The sequence below is a fragment of the Dufourea novaeangliae genome, unplaced genomic scaffold, assembly GCF_001272555.1.
Source record: "Dufourea novaeangliae isolate 0120121106 unplaced genomic scaffold, ASM127255v1 scaffold124, whole genome shotgun sequence".
Lineage (NCBI taxonomy): Eukaryota > Metazoa > Arthropoda > Insecta > Hymenoptera > Halictidae > Dufourea > Dufourea novaeangliae.
Genome location: NW_015374010.1, coordinates 3764241 through 3781467, shown reverse-complemented (window position 1 = coordinate 3781467; position 17227 = coordinate 3764241). Strand labels below are relative to the sequence as shown.

General features: G+C 35.2%; 1 protein-coding gene across 3 annotated transcripts in view; it reads right to left on the bottom strand.

Moving 5' to 3' along the window:
• LOC107188411 (acetyl-CoA carboxylase) overlaps positions 1–17227 on the bottom strand; it is a 41968-nt gene that overhangs the window by 11681 nt on the left and 13060 nt on the right. For 2 of the 3 annotated variants that reach the window (XM_015576700.1, XM_015576703.1), the window contains exons 2-3: positions 14456–14699; positions 521–644 (exon numbers count right to left, since the gene is read on the bottom strand). In XM_015576700.1, the coding sequence (XP_015432186.1) occupies positions 521–644; positions 14456–14619 (288 nt within the window). In that variant the 5' untranslated portion in view covers positions 14620–14699. The remainder of the gene's footprint in view (positions 1–520; positions 645–14455; positions 14700–17227) is intronic. The other variant, XM_015576701.1, reaches the window with a different exon arrangement.

The window sequence follows — 17227 nt, the reverse complement described above, 5'->3', positions numbered from 1 at the left end:
ATAGCTCTGGTTTTAACTCTGACAGTAATAATCAGTATTTCATCTTTTTAGTTATTTGTGTGAGTAATGATATATTTTTGTGGAAAAATTCTATGACAGATTTTTTAAGGAGAGTTGTAGTTTACAGAAATCTAAAGTAGGATAAAATTAGTCGTAGAACTATATTTATTATATAAATTATATAAAATTAGTCGTAGAACTATATATTTTAAATTATGAATTAACCCAGATAGCATATGACGCCTTCAAGACGCCTATTTGACGGCTTTTTTAGGTCTAACCTTTAAGTCGTGTTTAAGGTGTCATTGAGCGTCATGTGCTATCTGGGAGAAGATATGAACCGCGTATGTATTATGATTTTTAAACTAAATGTAATTTAGTTACACAAAAGTACTACAAAAAGAAAATAACGAATTCTGATTTTCTGGCTATAAACTTTGGACTCTGAACTCTGAACCCTGAACCATAAGCTACGAATAACGAATTACGAACTATAGATGATCATTTCAGAAAGTCTTACCTTATTGATAACTTTGGTCCCGCCAAACCGGTGAACGAATTCCTCAGGTGTGGCGATGGTGAAGTCCTTCTCAAGGAGCCTACTCTGCGCCTGGATCATCACCGTGCCCTGCGACATGCTGGGCCTAGGAAATCAAATTGAACAAAGGTTACTGTACATTGTACAAACTGGTTTTTCTAATCAGTGATTAACCAATAAACGGAAATCACTTTAAATATCGAGTACATATACCTTATAAGTAACTGCATTATTATTAAAATTTCACTGAACTGTCTGAATAACACTGAATTTACACTCTGACAGTTAGCATAATCTCCAACAAAATTTTTTAAGCGTTAAAACACTTTTCTGACGAAACAGAAGCACTCAATTCATCATACACAATGCTTTAATCTTATCAAATTTCAGCAATCCCAATTTAATTTATTTCATTTTGAACTTATAATATAACTATTCATTTTTTATTTTCAGGCTGAAGGTATGGCATATACGTAATAATTGCCACGGGAATGTCTTCTAACACCGTTCAATCACAGTATCAAGTTCCAACAACTATCATTAATTATGCTTGCTTTAACACAAAAAAATTCCAAGGATCCTCGTTTGGTTGTTTTTATTACTTCTCAATACATATGTCCCCTTAATATATCAAGTGTCATGGTGGTTACCGATGATCACTGAATTAAATTTAAAAAACGATCACTATGACTAAACAGTAACGCAATTTTGCAAATATTAACTTAATCACCTAAAGTATGAATAGCACATAAAATATTTTAGTTTGTAATAGTAAACATTATTTATATACTCGGAAATTATCATATAAATTAAATCATATTTTTGGTAGTAAAAATTTAAATATAGTTCAATACTATATTGACCAAATAGTGAGAAATTATCATACAATTCAAAATCATATTTAAAAGTAAAGTAAATCATACTTTTGATACTAAATACTTCAACGTAGTTCATTATTGCGATGGCCTAATGGTGGCAATGTCGACAGTGAATGGCGTCAGGTCGATGCTCTCGAAGAATCGGAAACAAAATTTTTTTCGAAACCGAATAGGAATGCGTAGTCGGGAGGGAAATGGGGGATACCGTTTTCCTGCATTTTTTCAGGGTAATTCCCGTCGTTCATTAGCCGGAAACGCGGGAATGACAGCGGAGAAAGTATACGAACCGTTAATTTAAGCGGTTCACGCAAGGTCGTTCCTACAACACTAGTAAGTAACGCTTTCTGAGCCCTCTATGTATTTCGTTCAGATACGATTCTTCTATTCTTTTGGGAGCATTTCTCTTCCTCGTTTGATTTGTTCTACGATTTGTCCCACGAATTTCCTTGGTTCTCTAAAGTATCTTATTGGGTTACGAATAATATAAAAAGAACTCGTCGAACCAGATGAAAGTTTCCTCTTTTATTGTGTTTCATAGAGCCCCTATAAGCTAAACAATTACATAAAATCCGCGAGTCTAGTAATTAGTATCCGATACATCGTAATTAATTCTAATTCCTTCGAGTTTGTCTTTCGCACTTTAAAAAACGTCACCGAAATGGCCATCGACGGTTCCCCTGCTATTTACGGTGGTCCAAACATACGAGGGAATGGAAATTACTAAATAATTAACCAACTGGCCGTCCCCCTCGAAGGCCGAACGACGAGGACCATGAATTTTGACCGAAGACAGATGCGCTCATGTGTAAAGTTTAACCAGTCTCCTGCGTCGTTGGTTCTGACTTTCAGAAATTTCAAGGACCTGATCCAGCATCACAGTGCCAGCTCAGAAATTCAAAATGTGACGTCCACGAACATTCAAGAGATCTCGATGCACGCGACGAGACCCGATGAATCGTAAAGGAACCGATTGATGACGAAAGATATTATTATACATAAAACTAGCAATATAGAAAGAAACACGCTAATTTCTGCTATCGGAACTGTCAATTGCAAAAATACTGAAAGTAAGTTTTTGCGAGGACTAATTAATTGACAGGTGAAGCGAGTTTTTTTTTTCTCAAATTTAATATGAACGTTTTTGTAGTGGTTGAAGTTGAGCCGTTTATTTGACAAACTGATTAACACCACGAATATTATTAAGGAAGTTTTATTTTAAATATATAAAGTTAAACATCGATCAAGTGTTTTGGCAATAACATTTGAAAACATTCAAATTAGTGGAATTAGCAGTTTGGCTTGTGAATGATTCATTCTAGATGAAGAACTTATATCTGTTTTTATTGACTGCAGAAGAATGTATTTTAGGAAACAGGGTGTCCCACATACAAGGTGTCCCACATACAAGGTGTCCCACGTAAGTGTCGCCATGAAATTTTAAGACTTTCCTCGAACTTTACAAAAAATTGTGTTAAACAAGAGTTACACTACATTTAAATGTACCTAACTTTCGTAAATCGGAGTTTCATTGCCTGCATTTTTTTCGGAGAAATAGATGTTACCTTTTGTTTTTTAAATGAAACTATAACATTTTTTAGTTATTTTTCATTACTACGAACAGTGACAAATCCAACAACTATAAATATGTTACAAAAAAAAAAATATTGTAGACAAATGTCAACAGAAGTTGTCAACATCGTGGTATAACTGTTCATACGTTATTTGTGTCTTTTTTGTAACATATTTATAATCGTTGGATTCTTATGAATCGTATAATGAAAAATATTTAAAAAAATGCTGTAGTTTTATTTAAAAAGCAGAAGGTAATATTCATATCCTCGAAAAAGTACAGATAAAGAAACTCTGATTTACGAGAACTGTGCACTCTTAAATACAGTCCAACTTTTCGTCTAACACAATTTCCTGTAAAATTCGAGGAAGTTCTGGAGATTTCGTGGCGACACACGCGTGGGACACTCTGTATACGTACAGTGGCTCGCACAGAAAATCATCCACTACCCTCGTTCCTTGTTCGCCATTGTAAAATCGACTAAATACAAATAAAAGATGTTTATAATCAATATAGAAATATTCTTTACTTATTGATATAAAATGTGAATAGGAAATAAAACGATTTATGGAATAAGGACACACTAAAAGTCGTCCATCATTTATAAAACTTAAACATTAATTAAAAAAAATATATACAAATCAAATATATTGTCGGATGGCCTCTACTATTTTCTATACTTTTTAATCTATTAAACATCGATGTTTATATATATATTACATTCTGTAAAGAAAATTAAAGAAAGTTCGTGGACGATTTTCAATGCGAGCCACTGTGTATACTCTTCCTCGAAATACGAATAGTAAAGACATTAATTATTAAATTTCAACTTCAAATTTGAAAATGTGAAAATATATTACGTCAACCCGGGCGGCGAGAGCAGTTTCTCGCTTGGCGGATTTTCCACGATGGATGTCCCCTCCATGGATGTATCTTTCGCGGGCATCTCGTTCGTCTCCTCCGTGGAGATCGTCGGCACCGCGTTCATTTTCGACGCACCGACGCCGGCCATCAGATTGTCCGAACTCTTCCAAATCGGATCCTTCTCTGTGCGTTGAGCCAACACGAAACGTTTGATCCGTCTCATTCCGTAACCCCCTTCCCCAATATCCCCCCGGAAAACGAAGATGTCAAGGATACCACCAACGGTCGGGATAATCCTCCGATGCACCAATCGATCGACGATCGATCTTTCGTCACTTTTTCCACGTCTACCGTTCGATCAACACCCCGCAAAAACCACCACTTAAATCACCTTTTTTCTTCCCCTACCTCTCATAAATGTATACGAACTTCCCCCACGAACACGATAAACGGGACTTTCCACAGATAAAACGAACGAGTTTCCGCTGGAATCTGGAAAGTGATCCTTCTTCTCGTGAATCTTTAAGGAACCGTCAATTGGGCCGATTTTTCCTTGTTTCTGGATGATTCGTCTTGGTATATGCAAATAATACTTTATTTTCGTCCGAAGGTATTATACAGTGAATTCGTAGACTTGTGAAGTCGAGGAATTTCGAGGTCCCAGGAATTTCGTTCTAAGATCAATCTGGATCGTTCTGTGAGTCTTTTAGTGATTCTTTATATTATTCAATACTCGAAGACGAATTTTTTTCGTGTCTTCTTCGATTTCTTGCGAGGATTCGATGGGATGTGAATACATTTAACGAGTTACAACGTTTATTTCGACTTGACTGCGATCGCGGTATCGCAGATCTCGATCATTTTGTGTCTACACCCGTTCAGATAAGATTCTTGAATTGGATAATCGCCGATAATCCATGCAGCTTCCTCGTGTTGTGAAATCGTTTTTCAGCGATTTAGACACGTTGGTTACTGCGAATCAGCGAAAAAACCCGCGTGACGTTCGATCATCGATTTACATTGACGAGATCACAAGAGATCTCTTCTTGTTTCAGTTTTTTTCTATTAATCAGTTGCGTCAGAAATCACCTGTCTGTGACTTCCATTCGATGCACGACGCTTGCGTTGGGAACTTGAAGTGTGAGTTTTAGGAATATCGAGCCTCGATTTTCATGATCGTAACAATGACAGTTCGAGATCTGGTGGTTTTCGATGATCGATGGTGAAGACTTGAATGCTGGGCAGATGCCAAAGGTAGTTAAAATTAGTTGTTTGTGGAAGTGTGGTCAAGATTGTAAATTTTTTAGACGATCCTAATTGTTAATCACTCCAATGGGCCAGAATTTGACAGATTTCGAAGAGACTCGAACGCTTGTCTAGCATTCACAGGAACTTTTATGATCGATTTGTTAACAGCAATTAACCAGCTACTATTATTTTGTTTTCAGTTAAAGATTTGAAGTTTCGAATATTCCAGCTGCTACACCGATGAATACTATTTCTACTAGATTTACAGAATCATACAACAGGAATGAAAAAACAGCAGAGAACTCGTGGCGGCTGGATACTTGATCACTTGTTTACCAACCGTAACTCCTATTTATAGCGATTCGAATTGATCAAAGTCTAAATTTTCGATGAGAACCGATGAAACCGTATATCACGCCTTCGAGACGACCTGAAGACCCATAGTAGAAACGTTGTTGTCCATGATTAGAAACGTAGATCAATTTTCGGTTTCCTCAGATTTCGGTGGATCAAAGTGTAAATCTTCGAAAAGAACCGTCAGAAATCGCACGATCAGCACAAGACACAGATTTCGAAGCGACTCTGTCGCTTCACAGCCCGTTTACCATTCACGGGATTTGTGATCTTTTTGCACCGATTTCGAGTATTCAAATGGCGAATTTACGAATGGAACACTGGCAGAAGATCACATATCCGTCGCGACACAAATTTTTCGGAGCGACTACGAACACTCTGTCTGTCATAGTTAGGAGGCCCGTGGCCACTGACAACCTGCAAGGTGGACGATTCACTCCACCTGATCCTTTCCCCTACCCATCGCAGCTCCGTTATACGAGGAAGTAACGTGCTTTTGTGACGAAGTGAACGGCCAACCGAAGGTGTTCTTCGTGCGCAATCACGGACGAACGCGTGCTGCATTGTTTTCCAATTCTTCCGTGGATTCCTTCGTGAATAACGCGGAACTGTCACTTTGACGATCAACAGATTAAATTGACTGCGAGATTATGTGACATTTCTTCTTCATTTAAAGTAAACTTTTACGATGGATTGCTTGGATTCCTCGGAACGTTCGTCACCGTACTCGTGGATTCTTTATTAAGTGTTCGTTATATTCTTTTCATTCTTGGGTTAGTTCGATGTATTTATTTGTGATCTGTTATTTTTTAAAAGTTCGGGGAATATTTTTGTTGATTGGGTTTTTAAATATTTATTTGGTGACTGCTTATGTTGTGAAATGTGTGTTTTTAATCCTCGGTTGTCATATTGGGACGAATGACCAAAAATTTGACACCGAAGTAAAATATCTTTGAGTCGGCATTGAAAATGGTATTACTGGCGCCGTGTAGCAGTAATTTCAGATGTTATAAAAAAACTTTTTATCGAATTTTTTCAACAATTTTTTTAAACATTTTACCATGGAAATATATTCTACAATGTTCAAACTTTGTCTGAAAATTTTGGCGACTTAATTTAACAGATAGTTTTGAAACAGCAGCTGATTTTACTAAACATCAATTGGCTTCAGTTGAATTGATCTAGTGTGACAACTATATTTGAAAAAATAGGTGTGACAACCGAGAGTTAATAACGATAAACCTCTGTTGCACTTGTAGACTATAATGCAAATTAAAAAGGACAGAAATTATGAGAATAATAATAAAATGAAAGTGTAAATATAATAAATATTAATGCAAGTCCTAGAAGGATGAATACGAAAAATGTATAAAAAAATCAGATGTCGTAATACAAATATAATTGGAGGTGCAGAAATTAATTGCCAGTATAGCTGGTGTTGCTCAATCTAATTTGAATTATGTTGTAATAAAGTATCGTGAGTGAGAATATTAATATTACAGAGTTTAGATCATTATAAAGATTAAATAGGCGTCGGCAGGTAGTGCGTTGCAAATGAATTCATTTCTTTCGCGGTTTTGCGACGCGTTCTAGTTCGAAGAGTGTCGCGTTCTAATCAAAAGTAAACAGAAGGATAATAAATGTATGTGCCAGAAATTAATCTTGCGGGGTACTTAAGCATATAGTTGATTATGTAAGAAATAATTAGAGAACCGTACGTTGGTAACGCGAGTATTCAATGAGTACAGCGTTTCATTGAGATACAGAGTTTCGTGTTTCGTGGCTACGATGAATACGACCTCGAAGAATATCATACTACTTAGGGAACAATTGTTCATTGCAATTGCACATTAGAAACATATAATGTTTTCTCGTAATTACAATTATCCAGGTACGAATAATCTTTTCGTAGATTTTCAGACGTTAATGTCGATTTAAAATCGTCAATTTATGCAGGTGGCATTAATTATAATTTGAACACTCGGTATAATTGAGAAATTCAGAAATGAAGATTAAACATTACAAATTTGTGGATTGATAACGCACAACACGTAATTAAACGTACAATCTTTGTATCGATATTCCTAAGAAATATTAATTTTTATAAATGAATCTGTATTATCGATCTAAATCTAATCAAAGCTATCAGAACCGCTGAACCTTGCCATTTCTATCTTTGTCAAAATAAAAAGCTTTGTATTTATTTATGTTTTGAAACTCTGTAACATTATCTGTGTAAATCGTATGATATTGTTATAGAAATATAGTCACTATTATTGTTATTTTATAACAGGTCTCGAGGCCCACAAGATCGAGGACCTCGATTTTCTAGCTACCTACCGAGGATCCAAGTGATCTCTGCTGCGTCTTCAGGTGGGGATGACCCCTTCTCTTCAGAGTTTACCATCGGAGCTAACGCAGTCTAAAATTTTCATTTCACGTCGAGCCGTCGAGCTCGACGAACCTCCCTGGTCTCCCGATTCTGATTCTATTAGGCCGTTGCACGTGAAATATCATTTCCCTTTAGTGGCACTTTATATTCTAATCAATTTCAAGAAATCAATTCAAGTATTATTAAGAATTATCACTAATAAACATAAGTTTTTGGAGAAGTAAATTTAAAAATTTCAAATTAATTTTTAGAAAATATTATTACCACTATCACTAGTTTCGCGAGTAACTTTCGCCAGTGGCCGGTTGTTTTTGTCAAGAATTAAGAAAATATGGTTTTAATTATGTACGTAACAAATTGCAGCAACTTTGGATACCTATCTGAAAAGTATCAGTTGACATTCACATGACGCCAGTTTGGCGTCATCGGTCGTCATAGTGTTAACTGTGGTCTTTTCTCTAAAACGCTTTATTGTGGCCCCCTCTGGATCAATTAATAAACAATTTTATGATAAATAAGTGGGTTATTAGAAATGAAGAATATGTAACAGGATACCTTTAAGAAGAAGAATGGAACTTTTGTGTGAGTCAACTAAATAATCTATTTCTTAAATTACTAGGAAACATAATTATTGGGGAATCTTTCTCTTTAATCCTAACTTTTTATTTTTAGTAATAAAAGAATGGGAATCTATACAACCATCCTACGTCTATTCATCACCAGATGATACTTTTAGTCCTCACACCTTGATCTTCTTGAGCTGACATCCACCCGATCTTTTAACTTCTTCGTCCACTAGTGGCTGTCACCTTTGATCTGTTACCATTCTTACTGATTTAAAAACCTAACTTTTATCTACAATTCGATTCAACTAGTAATGACTTTCAGACGTAACCCCTTAATGTTACCAGTGTGCTTCATCTCTCTTACGTTCTCAATGAAGTTTATCTGTAACGCTAATATGTAGTAACTTTCAGTCCTAACTGTCTTAAGATAATAATTACTGCCAGCCCTAACTTTCTTGCTCTACCAATCGTGACTTTGATCCCTAATTCTCTGAACTAGTACTGGCCTTCAGTTGTAAACCCCTAAAGGTACCGATGTGTTTCATTTCTAATCCTCTTACGCTATTAATGAGGATTACCTCTAATTCTTCCAAGTCAGTACTGATTTTATTTTTTAACCCTCTTGAGCTAATAGTGACTTTCAGTCTTAACTCTGTACAATTAGCAGTGACTTTCTTCGCTGAATGTTCACGAGCTAATAATAACTTGCAGTGCTAACTTCCTTGAGTTAATAGTTCTTGCCAACCCTAATTTTTTTGAGCTGTCAACCGTGATAATCATCTCTAACACTCTTACACTAGTAGTGACTTTTATTTTTAACTCTTTCGAGCAAATCAATCTTCTCTTGAACCACCAGCAGCGACTTTCATCTCTAACTCTTACGCTACCAATGATTGCCACTTCTAACCTTTTCTTTTACGTTACCAATGACTTTCATCTCTTTCACTTCCTTCAGCAATTACTAGCCCCTCCGTCTCTAATTCCATCGAACGATTTTTCGTTTCCATTGCAAACTTTCCTAGATCACTTCTGCTTTCCACGGCTAACGTTCTTCAACCACTATGCTCGAGGTCACGAGTTTTAACTGGTCGAAGCCATTGAACGGTACTACCTTCCTGTGACACTAATCTATGTCAACGCTCCTTTTTCTTAATGGCCGTTCGTCGTGCACGAGACACCCGTACACGCGGTGTGGCTTGTATAAGCCACACAAGTGCTAAATACAGTGGCCGCCATAAACCACACGTTTCGAAATTAATATACAACCTGTATAGAGGGTGTTCCATCTAAGACTGAACACCCCAAATAATTTTAGTTTCGAAATTAGTAGACAACCTGTATAGACGGTGTCCAATCTAAGACGGAACATATTTGAATCCACCTTAACACGTGCTACGATATACAATTAAAAAAGGTAAATTCTGCATGAGAAAAAATTAGAAACTACCAAAAAAATTGTGGAAAAAATGGTCATAAAAAAATATTCCATGTACGATACTCTCGTTTTGAAACTATTCAAATTATGTTTGAAACGTTTCTCATATTATTAATAATAAATAAGATAGTTAGGTGTTTGGTGAAACAGCCCGTATAAATATCATTAATACTGTTCTGAAAAATTGATTAAAAAATTGGTCTTGATACAAAGACGATGTGAAATTAAAATTACTATGTAAGCGTCAATTTAAACGTTGGCTGAGTTATTAATATCACGAATATGAAAGACCTGTAATATATTCAATTTTTTTCTTTGGGTGCCATTGGGTGTAGTGACATAATCGAACGATATTACGACATCCAATTATTAAAACGCAACGATGTATAATCTCGAATTATTTAAATTTATGCTAAATGTAACTGTTTTAAATTATTAGTCAAAAGTTACTTTGTTAGTTAAGAAACCGAAATACTACAGTACTCCACTTGGTTTTGTATTTCACTTCATTACAATAATTAAAATTTATTTAATACAGACCTTTATTTCGTTTCTATTATATTATCTTTATTTTATCTTTATTACATTCTACTAGTACTTTTTATTATATTTTGTTTATTTTCTTTTATTGGCATGTTCATTGTTGCTTTTGTTTGATTTCTTTACATGTAATACTGACGATGTTATCATTAGTATTATATGTTATCAAAATATTAATGAATTAATTGATACATGGTATATGTCGTATGTATTGATCAATAATAAAAGTTCACAACTATATCTAGTAAATTTAACGCTGGACCTGAATTAATAAAATAATTTGACAGGTAAGTAAATAATCATTCTAGAGAAATAAATGTTTAAATCTAAATTCTAGAGAAATAATTGTTTAAATGTAGCTTCGAAGGTTTTTTGATAAAACAATCGTTTGTTGTGTCGATATTTACGTAACGTACACCATTTTCGTGATCTACTTAAGAACAGATTTCAAAACGGTGGTCCACGCATTATCAGGGGATCACGCCATCAAAACTAATCATTCAAGGCCGCGTCAAGATTTTCCAGAATGCTATCGCGACACGCAATCCGCGGCGAAACGGAAGAAAAACAACCCGTAGAATCAAATTGTTCCTGATATGTTACACGAGCCTTCACAACAAATTTCATATTCTAATCTTATTCGACGAACGTCATATTTTAAATGTTCTTCGAACTGTTTCAATAATATCATAGATATTGATCTCATCAAAGATTAATCCAAATACACAGAATGTGATTTAAAACTTGATGAATGTTTAAAGTTACATACAGTCCCTTGAATAGAAAAGTTATGAACAATATGAAACCAAATTTAATAACAACAAAATGATGAAAATTTACCAAGGAGAAATGGTTTGGATGGAAAAATTGATGTTACAAGCAGGGACTTCTACCGAAACGTAAAATACCGGTATTATACCAATATTTTCGGTTGTACCTTTGCCCTATATAAATCCTACCCTTATAGAAATCGAAAAAAGTACCGTACTGAGCTAAAAGTGCTATCCAGGTGTTAAACTTGCCTTTTAAATCACCTAATATAAACTTCATTGAAAGTGTGTGAAGATATATGAAGTTAACGTTTAGAGAAAAAAATATATGGAATTTAAAGTCAAATTCGATCAATATGGCGATCTTTACCCAAAGAATATGCTTAGAAGATGCCAGGCAATTATGAATAAAACGGAGATTAAACAACATATTGATATGAAAGCATCGTAGAGCTTCAAAGTACTCAAGTTCACGGGAATTTTTATAATAGCTGCATTCACGACAAAATTTTGCCGGTCACGCTCTTAATAGATAGACTGTAATCATAATTAAAAACGGTTGATAGAATAAGGTAATTAATTATAATATTCTGAATGGTCAGGAGTGAAACATTTAATACAGAGTCCAACTCTACAGCTTGAACATACAGTTTTTCCACCGTATTTCCATCTTGACTTCGGAACATCTGATACCTACATATTTTTCTTTATAAATTCTACTTACATATAAAGATAAATTATTGAATTTGGGAGTATATATGGCTTCAGCGTAATCAAATAATTCCCCAATGAAAATCACTCTATATTCTGATATTTGTTTATTACTATCGAGTAAACGTGTAAAATCTATAGGGTGTCTGTTATGAAACGATTCCATATTATAACAAGTTAAGTGCCATTTGTATCCAAATGAATACAATACATTCCAACTTAATGGGGCCCCTATTAGTTTGGATACTGTGTCCTTCATTCAGATTCGGCTTGTCCTTTTTACACATTGGCCAAAAGCAACATAATTTTATTTTACATGATTGCACTTAACGTGTCAAAAAGAAAGAAACGAATTTCTTGGCGAAATGCGTTTCGAGCGTTTGACGCAAATTTCCATCGCGACGACGATGTTTCGTGTTTCACGGTGTCGCTCGTGAATATTCAAGGATGTTTGAACAAGTCACGAAGGTGAACTGCGATTCTGTGCACGGTAGAAAAATTTTTCACGACTGCTCGCGACACGAACAGCTTTGACACGAGCCGCGCGCGCGAGCACGTCTCTGGACCTTGTCCGATAACTTCAAAGTCCACTGTCGTCCAGTTAATCGCGCGCTCGAAACACCGATGGCGTATCACGTAACACCGATCGAGAAGACGAAATATGTACTTTAGAAATATTAAGTGTACTAATAAGTAATTCACATTTTTTTTTGGTAGATTATACTTGTTTTGGAAGAACTCAAATATTCACACTGGATTGATATTTTGGTGGAGTTTGCATTTTTTTCGAAAGAACTCAAATAGTCACGCTACATTAATAGTATTTGGTGTTTCTTTTGATCAACCTGTTCTATTTTTTGGTAAATTCTGTACTTGTTTCGAAAGAGACTCAAATACTCACGTTACATTAATATTTTGGTAGATTCTTTACTTGGATCGAAAAAACTCAAATACTCACGTTACATTAATAATATTTGTTATTTCTTTCCATCATTCAGTATTCTGAATTTAAAGTTGACCACAACCTTATTGTAAACACGACGTATTTACTTATTAGTACACCTAATAACAATAGCAGAATAAATTTTTATTAAGGAATTATTAATGAAGTTTCGAGTGAATTTACCGACATTAAACACTGTGCACCGTTCGAGTGAATTCGATCAAAATCAACCTTTGACACTTATAGGTAACTAACATTGTCATCTAACAATGGGTGATTTAACTTATTATTACAGTTGAATAATTTTTTAAAGAATGCACTTTGTTATTTATGAGACGCTATCTGTTTTGCAAATAAAATTGCTTGAAAATTGTATCAAATAATTGAAACAGACAATGGATCGGAATACATGTAAGTATACATATATATTGACTTTTCTAAACGAAAAATAACTAAAAATTAATTTCCCCACAGAAATTTTATTACATTAATAATACAACCAGTAATTGACCAACCGTTAGGTACTGAATTATTCGTTTCAGTTGTTGCATGCTCAAACATTTTGTAAACACAAATAATCCGCAGTCTAAGAATAGCTCAAATAAAGCTAAAAATACGTACTGCATCTAAAAATAATAAATCACAGCCATAATTCTCATCCAATTTTCGGAGCCTTCGACAGTAGTCTCGTGAAACCGGTTCGTTAATGTACAGTGTCCCATTAAACAGAATGACGAAACTTTCCGACAAATGGGAATTTTGTTTATATCCACCATCTCCCTTCCTCACATTTCGATTTAATTAACGACAATGTTTCACTTCATATTTCAAACGGTCATATGTAAAAAGGAAGTAGATAAACAGCAACCATTTTCTTTTACCTTTTATTTGGTATTCCAAATTTTGTTTACTTTCGACAACCAACGACTCTTTTAACTCTTTTTTACGACTCTTTTTAACTCGATTAGCGACTTCATTTTGTCACCCCTACTATGGTTCTCCATTCCTCTTCAATCTAATTGTGCTCTTTTTTAAAATCTTCTCTACACTTGAGAAAAACATAAAAGGTTTTTTTCTACAAGGTATATTTTTTATTTCTCAAATCTCTGGACTCGATAAGCTAATGTAATACAATTTAAAAATAATATACAGCTTGTTCAATATTTCGCTGAACCGAGGGCGATTGGGAGAATTAATCGTTTGACGCAGGATTAATTCATATCAATCAAATTCCAAAACGGTACCAAATTACTATCATCCATATGAACGTAATTAACACCATTCATTCCATATGAACCAAAACTAATCGATGATTTTCCACATGCCAGAAAACAACTCAAATAATTTCACATTTTACGAAACGCCGAAAAATCGGTGTTTCACAGTCAGCCTTACCGTACATGAAATCCGTTAAAATTTCCTTCCTTAATGAACTATTTCATCATTTTATACCAACATAGAATTAAAATTCACGAAAAATTCGGAACTTTCAGCACGATCGGTAAATTCGTAAAACGCACTTCACACGGTTCCCTCATGTAAAAGCACTTATAAACCAAGTTTTTCGAACCGAACATCGCCTCCTGTGATCGAATTCGAACGACACAGGGATCGAGAGGATAAAAAAAAAATGTGGAAAAAATCACCTGAGCCGTTTGCGGCGTTCGACCATCCCCGGTATGATAGTCTGCTGCACCTGGTAAGGGCCGGGATCTGTCCCCTCAGACGGGAAGATATCCTCGATCTCCAATTCCTCGGATGGATCGGCGTCGGGTTCGCCGACCATGAAGCTTACTGGTTTTTCCGACATGGTACCGGCGGGGGAATCGAGAAAATCGTCCTCTCCCGATCCTCGTTGGCCGGCTACACTGTCTACGCGGTTGGTGTTACCTTCAAAAGAGCCGACAGATACGTGTACGTGTCAAGATCAACTGGTCTCCGACACCAGGTGCCCCGTGTGTATCTTGCGCGCAACATTTTGTCCCCGGAATTTGCATAATATTTACAAGTATGTACCGCTACCCGCGTTCTTCCAATAATATCATTCCGTTTCGTGTGATTCGAATGGACATTTGTGTGTGTGTGTGTGTGTGTTTGTGACCCCTCTCTATCTACCGATACGGTCACACTTCTGTTGTGTGTGCTGGGGACAAGGACCACTCGCGTGGATCGGTTTCTTTCCGCGTGTACAGTGTGTTTTCGAAGTTAGACGAATCTTTTGGACAGTGTTCACTTTTTATTGTTACGGGGGAAACGGCTGAGCATGAGACCTTGTGGTGATTTCTACGGTGTTTGAAATTATTAGAGGGTTACACACGATTAATTTATAAGGATATTACGATGCCCTGATTTCTTCTATCATCTACAGATAAATCTAGGTTAAACTCGTTCTTTTAGAAACTGGACTTATACCACTTTAACTCTTAACTGATGAGGAGGAAATCTTATGTACTTATTACACGAATCTTATTACTAGACTGCGGATGTTTATGCATGTATAGCAGCTCCTGACTTGCAAAATGTAGCAATATGGAGATTCTAAGGTAATTTAATAGTATTCGCGTGTTATTATTCAGGTATTAAAACCGTTAGTACAGGAATTAATATTCTGTCCGATTTTGTTTTTTATATATTAGTGAACGGAATTGTGAAGTTGCATAAACAACCGCAATCAACTTATTACACAACTTTTTTTGTTGCTTGTAAGAAAACATCGAAATAAACAAGCATCTTTTTAACTTATTCAAAAATTATTCATGGAGTTCTTCACATCTCACCCGTTAAGGGTTAAAAGGAAATTGTAGCTCATTTATTGTAGCCGCTGCGTACAATTTTTGAGAAATTTTTTGTAAAAGCAACAGTAAAGCGAGTTGTGGCTAGTCAAGGTAACTGAGACATTACTTCTGCCTACACACATAGGAAAAATGTTGTATACGTTAAACGACTATTTAGTTTTGTGTAAATAGTAATTAATCGGTCATTTTTCAAACAGAGTTGGGGTAACGGTCCCTTTTCTCATGGTATCTTTTAGAGTAATAGCAATATCCGATAGGATAAATACTGAGGCTCAACTCAGAGGGATGAAGGGTTGAATGCTGTTAAATAGACACTGCAAAAATCTCATATATAATTTGTTTCGTTCTTTTCACTAAATTAATGCAACAGTACCGTCTGCAGTAACGATCCTCTAATACTCTAATACCTTTGTCCAGTGTACAGTGTTCATTTTTTCTACTTGCAAAAAATGTTCACGATAACACCAAATGTCATTTCCAATTTGTCAACTAATCTCCATCGATATTGCTATCATCAATCTATCAGTTTATACAAAATCATTTTAGAAAATACCATATTGACGTTCGATATACATATACTTATGAACACTGCCATAGGTGGAACTGATGAATAATGGACATCAATAATTAAGATTGATTCATTAAAAATTCAGGAATTATACTTTGTATTTTAAGTTTACATTTTCATGTAAAATGACCGTTTGTTGAATTTTTATTATCAATTCGGGAACACTCTCAGAAACAACTCCTTAGTCCAATATGTCGTGTAAAAGGTAACATGGTCCCTTGCAATTATAGTATGTTCCAAGAGAAGAATAAGGATATTATATAAGACGAACTATAATTTAAGGTACAGTTAAAAAAGAACTATTCGAACAAGCAAAAATAAACGAAAAAATTGAAATGCAATTTTTCGTACAAGCTTTCGTTTTCAGGAGCATTCATTTTAAAAATTCATAATATTTTACTATAGCGATGTCAGGTCTATGTATTAAAATTTCTCTTATTCACACTCACAGAACATACTGGCGTGGTTTAATTGTCTAACTTCGAAACATACTGCATTCTGAAATAAATATTAATTCAAAGCTCATTATCTGCAACCAAGCACTCGAGGTCCAACGACTTTCACACTTCTTATCACCTTACTGACCGGTAGCCTATTAACAGACTTTCTGATTTCAGTATTTATCGATAAGTAGCTCATTAATTTACTTTTAAATCGGAGTTGAAGAAAAAAATTATTACATTATATCATTAGGACTGTACTGTCTTTCGTTTTAATTGTAATTTGCCACTGCGAACAAACAGTTTATTAACCGTTTCAGACTCGAGTCAACGATCTATCGATTTTTTCATACAATTGTAAAGATGTCAATATTTTCGTTATGAAAATCCTCCAAGCTTTTTCGTAAGTGCTCCCTAAAAATCGCTGATCCTGAAAGGGTTAATAAACTGTTTGATCGTTAAGTCCAAGAAAGCTGCGAAACAGCCGCCAGGTAGATGACGTGCTAAGTCGTGAATTTTAATGATAGTCGATTTTTTCGTGCTCGACACAGGAAGCAGCATCGATTTTTAAAACGTACGCGAAAACTTTCGACGAGTGGCCCTCTAGTTCCGGCG